The 9415-nt window shown below is 42.0% G+C and overlaps 1 protein-coding gene across 1 annotated transcript in view; it reads left to right on the top strand.

Moving 5' to 3' along the window:
• LOC105566529 (decaprenyl-diphosphate synthase subunit 1) overlaps positions 1-9415 on the top strand; it is a 53750-nt gene that overhangs the window by 22373 nt on the left and 21962 nt on the right. The window contains exon 2 of the mRNA XM_012020602.1: positions 8576-8728. Within this exon, the coding sequence (XP_011875992.1) occupies positions 8576-8728 (153 nt within the window). The remainder of the gene's footprint in view (positions 1-8575; positions 8729-9415) is intronic.

Below are 9415 nucleotides of genomic sequence, written 5' to 3'. Positions count from 1 at the left end.
GGACCGTGAGGTGAAAGCTATCTCCCTGGCAAGTAAATAAAGTACAGCCGTCGAGACTTCATCAAAGATTTGGCAACATGCACTCCGCGCGTCGACAAGCAGTTATCCCTCGACGAGAGCAAATCTTTCTTGTAAAGCGTCACGCGCATCAAGGCTCGCGTGCGGACGACAATACAATTTCCATACCGTCCGCCGTTATTGCTTCATTAATGATTATGGCTTCGTTTCGCAATCGGCACGGCACGGCTCGGCTTGAAGCGCGGTCCGTTCTTTTAATTGCATAACCCGCTCCTGTCCGAGTGACATATGTAAATATCGATGCACAGCAGAAATATCATATTCCAATTACAACGAGAAGGTGAAAGCGTCCTTCGTTTCAGGTTGAAATTTTGTGTCGTCGGTTAATTCTTATGTCACGGGTTGTTTGTCGTCACGCAGCCTGAACTTCAGCCTTGCACTTTTACGAGAGAGAGAGAGAGATGGAGGGGGGGGGGGGGAGGAGAGAAATGCGAACGTGTTCAGAATGCTCGCGCAGGATGTTCTATGGTGCACAATCGCTGCTGTAAGCTGATAGAAATGATAGACGCGCTCTATGCGTGTCGAAGGATTAATGTAGATGCAGAATGTAGTCGGTAGTCAGAGTACACTGACGAGAAGTGAATGTATAAGATTATTTCTTGTTAAATCTGTCGCGCTTGCACGACACACACAGGAAGTTAATTCTTCATTTCTTCCATTTCGTTTCTACTCTACCTTACTCTTGCTGATTATTGATTCTGACCTAATAAAAAGCGATATTTATTCCTCTGTTTTCTTCCTTATCGTGAGTCTCGTTCACAAGATAAAATTTATCTAGTTGCAACGCAAATGGTGATAAAGCAATCTTTATTTTGCACAAGAAAATTATTGAGAACTCGGATTGCCATTTCGATTTCTGACACTACTGCGTAGTATCTCTGCTCTCGTAGGTTTTTACCTTCTCAACCGCGTTTTCTATTACCGCGGCAAAGTTTCAATTGACATTGCAGTAATTTCTTGGCGCTTCTTTCTCTTTCTCGAGGAGAAGGTCTATGCAACCAACAATTTGGAATATATATATATATATATATCTAAGAAATGATATACACTGGGCGCTCGCGCATTCTTACTTTCATTACATTTACGCGTATGATGAAATTCGCACGTACTTAAATTACACGTGTTTATTGCGCCGAAATATCAGTTGAAGGGACTTCAAATAATTACATAAAAAATTACGCAACTTAAGACTGAGAAATGAAGACTTAATTGGAAGACAACTGTTGTTGGATACTTTTTAAAAATATTCGGAACTCCCGCATTCGCCGAAGACTCCATTATCTTTATTTGGTAAAAATGACAACATCCCGTTTCGTATCTTGTAAATACGAGAAATGAGATGTAAGCACAATTAGCGCGAACTGTGCGTCACGAATATATCTGCGAGCACTAATCTTTCTCTTCCTTATGTTGAATTCCTCACGAGCAAAGTCGTGGTGCAGCAAAGTGAATATCTTATCTTCATTGCCCTCAAATGATCTTTCCTTATTACGAGACACGATAGTGTCTCGTGCCAAGTAGGGTAAGTGAACCTATTTCGGAACACTTTTTAAAAAACTTGCTATATCTTTTACACAACTTTTACATAAATCTTCTAAAATAAATCTGATAAACCCAATGTTAATTGCGCTCTTCCTCCTTCCTTACTAAAGTGTTAAACTCTTTCTTTCTTTTGTGCATATACGTGTGCGCGTACGCGCGCATTATGGATTAGGGATTATAATTAATTGTAAGTTTAGATTGTATACTTCAGTGGTTTAGCAGCGCCAAGTTTTTTTAATAAACACTAATGTCATGAATCAGGATCAATGTGTATCTCACAATTAAATTAGAAAAGGCGACCTTTTAATAAAATATTTAGTTGTATTAAATTTGTTTGCATTATTGAATAAGTATTAAAAATTTGTCTCATTAATATTATTATTAATATGAATAATATTTCCTTTATTTCTTTTGATGAAATTTTATTTATTTTTCCTCCTTCCTCAGCCTCTCCCCCCACGTAACATCTAAAAACGTATCGTTCTTACTTGCCGGAGACTGTTAGCAGTTGTTCTTACGTCGAGCAACGTAACGGCCTTTTCAATTGCGATTTTCTGTACAACGGTTCATCATACGCTCGTTTACGTCGCGCCTACATCGTAGGCGTCGAGAGGGGTCGAAGGCCGTCGCGCACGACTATTTTTTCTCTCTTCGTCCATATTGATGGATTCCCGGCCAAGTTTACAGCGTCGCACTGCCACAGTCCATCTCGCGGCAAGTGTCGACCACCGTCCAGTCATGTAATCGCGCTTTCTCCTCTTACAGAAATGCCGAACCCGACCATTCGATTTTAAGACGTACGATCTACGAGCTCCACCCAACGCCCGTTCCGCGAATTCTACGCGGCGAGAGATCGCGCTTGGAGAACGCCTGGTGATTCACCCTCTGCGTTTCTACCTAGTCGCTGCGTCGCTCGCTCGGGTGGCGAATCGAAATAACCAAACGAAATCGAATAGCCATAATAGGACAAGACGTCGATAGGCGAGCGCTCCCGCGCAAGATCTTAACACTCTACCTCTTTCTTCATTATGCGCAAGTTAGCTCCTTTCAGCCGTTAATCGCAGGTGCGACTCGGAGCGTTGCGACAGAGGCACGCTCGGAGGAGGCACGCGATTTTGCAACATCGGTTTCTTACCTCTTTAGATCATCAATGTAACGTGAGTTGTCGGGGGGGTATCTTCTCCTATATCACGGTAACCGCAACAAAATGTCCTCATCTCCTGAATTATTTATGAATTAATTGAATTAAACACGAAGACGCGCTTGTGACACGCTAATGACATCCCAATTGAACGGACACGATAAAGATATTTCTAATTATTAATGCAAATAACTCTTAAGCGAAGATACCGAGGGAGATCGTGCATCGCACTGTCTTGCACAAATTTTAGTTTCGATCTATACATTTTTGCAGTTGAGCTTTTAGAATTCCATACGTCTATTAAGCTAGAATGCCAAACTGAGCACAATCATATGAAATACACGGAGAATTTAGTGTTTTTTATGTGCCAATTTATTGCCCTACTCCCGAGTTTATTGCTCCAGCCGTTTAGCAAAAAGTCACTTTTATGCTACCTTTCGAAGAAGTTAGAATATACCCATTACAAAACGTGAAGCCAGCACGCGACATTATTTATTAATTTTTTTACCTTAAACGACGAGCACAAAATTCGGGACCAGGATATCTTAAGAGCAAATAGTTCTCGAATTATGTTAATACCAAAATCTGCATAGCATAACTGATTGTTGGAATAACCGAAATCTTAAGTTGCTTCACTACAAAAGAAAAACGGTCAAAATTTTTCCCAGAGTAGAGTTACGAGCAATCCAAATAATTCGATTACCAATTGTGGGTCCCAAAATGGGTTGCTAACTGACTTTTTTTTCCCCAGAGGACATTTTTCTTTAATTTCGAGGGATACTTGATAAGTCCATGACGCCGAGTGTACACTCTGATCCACTTTGGTAGAGGAAAGTCCTCTATTATGAGATGGGATTCTATGAGATAGTAGGTTTTCAACGTCCAAATTCGATCATAAATCTTTTTTTCGCAACGATTACGCGATCTAACGATCAATTTTCCACTAAATAGATTTCGGTCCAAGGGCAATAAATTCATGGCTGAACCAACAGACGATGCCTATTAATTTAGCAGAAACCCCATTATCCCATACACTTTCCTCTGTATGTACCAAACAATCGCCAAAAATCGCCTCACGTCGGCGAAAGAAAGGAACTGTAAGGGCCAGTTTCACAAACATCGGTTAACTGTCAGCTAGGGTTCAGTCGACTCCCTACCTTTTATATCTTATTATTTAAGAAGAGGCAGAGAATCAATTAACCTTCGGTTAGCAGTCAATCGGTGTTTGTGAAACTGGCCCTAAAAGGGACATTCGATGAGCATTCTCGGGACAATCCGGTATTTCTTTATGGGCCGCGAGCGATGGACGCGGATGGGTCTTCGTCACGCTTTTCGATTTACCGGTGAGAGCACAGCAGCGGGATTTCGGAGAGTCCCGGTATGCCGGTTACGGGGCCTAGTGTGGCTCCCCGCTCCGGAGTTATGCTAACTGTTACGTGGTGTCGCGCGACAAGACGGCTTTCATAATCGCCCGGTAGCGGCGACAGGTCCGGGCGTGATGCATCTTCCATCGGCATGTTGACGGAGCCAGCGCGACGTTTTACGTGCGTGGCAGATGAAGCGTCGGGTGTGCGGAAGGCATTATCGGCCGCGTGATAATTGAAATCGCTCCCGCGAATCACGCGCTTATGAATGAAAAACCCCGGCGATTGATGACGACATCGCGGTCTGGCGCGGCGACGCCCGCGACGATGACGATGGACCGCTTTCACATCCAGCATCTTCTCACGCGGTTATCCCAATTTCCCCGGCGTTTATCTGCTCGCGCGTGAAAGTTATATTCCAAAAATACACGTCGAAAACTTTACGCCGTACGAATGACTAACCGAGTAGACATTCGCCTCGACGGAACGTCGCGTTTATTGGACCGGCGACTGTTATTAGCAGCTGCGCGAATGGAAAATGCACTAAATAGATCGTTAAGAGTAATGGGCATTAAGGCTGGACGAACGTTTCGCGCGTTCACGCTGGTTGCCCGCGGTAGTTTGTTTTTTGCTACTCTTTCGCGAATTCGTGATTTCCTGCGGCGTTAGCCTTGACGTCGGATACACGCTCGCGAGAGACCGGTAAAAGTCAGATGCAGTGAACTTGCCTATTGCCGCTACGGCTAGTTATCCAGGAATGTAATGAGCGGGGAAATATATATACACGTACGAGCACATGGAAGTTGTCAGACACGCATGGACACGCATTAAACACGATCATTGCTCAACGTTGCATATCCTCCTGACGAAAAAAAAAACAGTTGCGGTCCATATCGTTTTAAAAGAACCGTCGACACATCTGGGCTACGGGATCGTCCCTTAACGTTGATAGTTATCCTCTCATTATACAGCATCGACGCATTTACATTTATTAAAATTTACATCGATTTGATCGTGGCATGTAAATAAGGTTACCTAAGATTACGAGATTTTTGCCTATTTCCTTATGTGTATTATATAAATGTGGCAGCGCTATCGGGTTACATCGGAAAGAGTGCGAGTCTACCCTGATAGTAGATGTGGACTCCGAGAATATTTGGAGATCACGTTGCTGTTAAGTTAACGCTGACTAAAGCCTTGTGTCCACGATGCTAGAACTTGGTCCAAGTTCCTCGGTTCAAGAAATGTATAACCAACTTGGATCTTTTCCGTAAAAGACACAAGCTGATCGGCTGCACGCTTCTTGGATCGAGAACTTGGCTCGAGCTCTAGCGTCGCGGACACAAGGTTTAAAGGGACGAATCAGACTAGCAATTGTCGACACTGATTGAATTGGGATTGGCAATTGGCGATTGTCTTCTAGCCAATGAGAGCAAAGCAGTCAGCGATTTAATCGATTCTCCTTGGCTGGACGACAGTCGTCAATCGCCAATCCCAATCCAATCCGAGTCGCAATTTGCTAGTCTGATTCGATCTTACAGGCCTGTGTTCACTTGGACCAAGTTCTAGCGTCGTGGACGCAAGGCTTAAGAGCAGTCGCGAGGCGCACTGCGGCGCGAGCGAATAGATTCGATTTCCGGTCATGACTGCTAGAGCTCAATTATTTTTTCTCGTTTATAGTCGCGAGTAATTTATACAGCTCGTGTAAAAAATGTTAGCAAGTACATAGATTGCAGGCGACATTCTAGCGCGAGGCAAAGTGCTGTAATAAAAGTTGCTTTCCAGGGTTAAAGTTGTCACGGTTTACACGCGAATTGGGTTAACGACACGCATTATTTTTGCGGAATTGAAAGGCCGCGGTATAAAGAATAAAAAAGGGTTTATTGCGATACGCTGCGCTCGCTAAACAAAAAATGAGAACGTAATTCAGCTAATTATTTTCAGGTTCTCGCAGGCCAGATTCGCAAGGTTGCCGGTCGCCGGCAATCGTACATTGCATTACGGCGTACAGTGTCCGTACATACTTCAGTACAGGTTGCGAGTGTTGTTATTTGCCTGCCGCGGCCTCGATTAGTTCAATAAATTAGACGTAATTTGCCTGCGTTCAAAAAAACCAAACCGTATCCTATCCGCTTATGTATATAATTATTATTTAGTTTCGTCATTGTCTTTGAGTATGTTTTATCCGCGCAAGAGAGTGCAAGAATAGGTAAACCCCCGTTCTTATACGATAATTCATCGTTATGTTTACATATATCTTTGAAATTTTGTCTTACAATTAATCTGAAATTCAAATCTGACAATGAGTATCGGATTAACTCCGGTGTGCTAAAAATTCACATTAATGTATATTTATGTCGATGATATAACGGACTCGGTAATAACAGGTTTAAATGTACTATTTTGTAATCTTTTTTTTTCTATCGGTTTACGGTAGAATTTTGCGTTGTACATTGCTACCATTTGTGGCGTTCGTTCGGCATAAAAGCGATCGTGAAAGCGCACTGAAAAGACAGATTTTTATAGCCATTAAAGTCATGATGTCTCGATTACGTAAAAGAATCTCTTCTCTACGGAACGTACGCCGTGACGATACGTTGAATGCCAAGAAATCGCGGAGCATCGATCGCGAGATTCGATGACGAAAGGGGACGTCGTTGTGTACAGAGCGAAAGAATGCAGCCGTACCTTCGCCTCCGCAGCAAACCGCTGGGAAACACGAGGTGTTGGTAAGCACCTGCGTTCTACCGCTACGAAAACAGCTATAAGGGAAAATAGGCTCGGTCAATAACTCCTTATGCAAATAATACCGCGCTTGAACTCGAGCGTGGCCAGATCCTGGGAGTGCGGATAGTGCGTGAAAAAGAACTGGTATACCCGCGTATCTGAAAATTTCTGAGAGGTCACTGCAGAAATATGAAAGATAATCAAGCGCCTGACTAAGCGGCTTTATCAGACCCCTCTTTGTTCCGTTACGTATGTGTCTTTATTGTAAATGTTTGTCTGAAAACATCCGAAACTCATTATCAGCATGCTAACTGATAACGTTTTCCTGCAGATTTCTTTTTTTTTCAGGACTAATTAGCGACATTTTCCCCGACGCGTATTTATAATCTATAAAACGCGTCTTGAAATATAAACGGGCACGGCGTTCATTATCAGCTTCTCGCGAAGCGCGTAATCAGGGAATCGTAATTAGCGCGTTCTTTTGCGAGCGATAAGAACTGCACTGAAAAAAATGTCTGGTTGTATATGGCCGAACCAGATAATTCCTGTAGGATTTACCAGAATTTCTGTAGGATTTACCAGAATTTCTGTAGGACTACAGAAATTTCAAAAAAACTAAAATTCTTCAAAATGCCACGTTGTCCCACGATTACATGATTTTCAGGAGAAATTTTAAGAGGAAATTCTCTCCCTGCATTATTTAATTAAATAAATTCTAAAACTGTAGTCCTACAGAAATTCTGGTAAATCCTACAGAAATTCTGGTAAATCCTACAGGAATTATCTGGTTCGGCCATATACAACCAGACATTTTTTTCAGTGTGTCTATGACGCGGCGGACGTGTTGCAAGCAAGAGTAGTAGTTGCTCGAATAGGGTCAGACCGGCGACAGTAGTAAATCATGCGTTGCGTCGGACACGTATTCGAGAGAGAAATATCTCTGCTCACATTAGCGCGGTATTGCGCGTTAAATAATCGCTCAGAAATATCGCATATACTACTGTCGCACCTGTCGTTTTATTTCGTCGATCGGCTTATTTTAACGCGACATTTTCCACGACGATTTGAAACCGATCTTCGTTTAATGTAAAAAAAAAATCAGTAACACGCTATAAATCACAGCTGTAAATACTGGCAATCAATTCTTTTGATTTCTTTTCGGATATTTCTTTTGCGATGTTGCTAGTCTTGTTGGCTTTTATTAGACGAATATCTTAAATGTGTAATATTGACGTATGTATTGAAAAAACATCGTAGAATGCTCTTTCGTCCTCCTTTTAGAATTTATTTAATTAAATAATGCAGGGAGAGAATTTCCTCTTAAAATTTCTCCTGAAAATCATGTGATCGTGGGACAACGTGGCATTTTGAAGAATTTTAGTTTTTTTGAAATTTTACCATACTTTTTACTTGTAAAATGTGTGGTACAATTTGAAAAACTCTCATAAAGTTCTTCAAAATGCCACGCTGTCCCACGATGACATGATTTTCAGGGCGAATTTTGAAAGAAAATTTTCTCCGTGTAGTTAAATAAGTTATATACGATAAAAAAATGGACAATATATACGAGGCGTTAGAAATATTCGATTGCGGTCATGTATGATACTTGAACGGAGTAAACATTTGTTCCGATGATATTACGCAGTTAATCCTGATGGCATAATATAAGTTTATGGTCAATATTTAACGCAATACAGAACTTTCCTTTTTTTTCCATTTGCAGAACAAAACGAACACGCGGGACAGCAGGATAGGTCTCGCGAGGGCAACGAGCACTATGCAAACACAGATGCCTGGATCTTTGCCTGATTACCAAATCGATCCTTACAGACTCATAGAGGACGACCTTAAGGACATATTCGACGATATACAACTGGTAATGCTTTTTACTTTAATTTTATTAGAAAGTAGGATTTACGCTTTCGAAGCTTGTACTTTTCTTCTCTCCTTGGAAAAGTTAAATCCGCGATAAATAAAATATCAGCGTCCCAGTTGCATTACACTTTTTTTAAATCGATGTTATGAAAATGGAGTCGGCCAGAGCGCCTAGAGATTCAATCTCCGTAAATACTCGGACCGTTCTTTTTGTCAGATCTCATGGTTACCAGCTATTGTAATAATTACGTAACAATCGATGAACAGCACCCTGTTAGTCACGAAAAATAATACGCGAATTAGTTACGTAAAGAAGCTGAAGGCTGTTAATCCTCATTCCTACGAGGAGGCGATTGTCATTCACGTGGATAGCCTCGGGAAACTTTCGGGAAGTAACAGCGCACTGCCTAGCAGCTATTTATGTAATTGACTTCATCGATATTACGTACGCTGGACTATTGTGAAATTGTGCCGGCCAGCCTAAGACGAGCCCAGTGGTGCGGCAAAAAACGCATGTATCAAAAAGGAGTAATTAGATAAGACTGCGTAATCGAGTCGCTTTGATTTCGCGTAACAGCCCCGTTAACTTCTATCAATCCAGAGTACAGACACGCGCATGATACTTTTTCTAATTTGGATAGTCTGTCTCTCTCTCTCTCTCTCTCTCTCTCTCTCTCTCTCTCTCTCG

The sequence above is a fragment of the Vollenhovia emeryi genome, unplaced genomic scaffold (genome assembly GCF_000949405.1).
Source record: "Vollenhovia emeryi isolate VEMERY1.0 unplaced genomic scaffold, V.emery_V1.0 DF939144.1, whole genome shotgun sequence".
In the NCBI taxonomy this organism is placed as follows: domain Eukaryota; kingdom Metazoa; phylum Arthropoda; class Insecta; order Hymenoptera; family Formicidae; genus Vollenhovia; species Vollenhovia emeryi.
The sequence above is the reverse complement of the archived record's forward strand: the minus strand, read 5'-3'. Positions and strand labels throughout refer to the sequence as shown.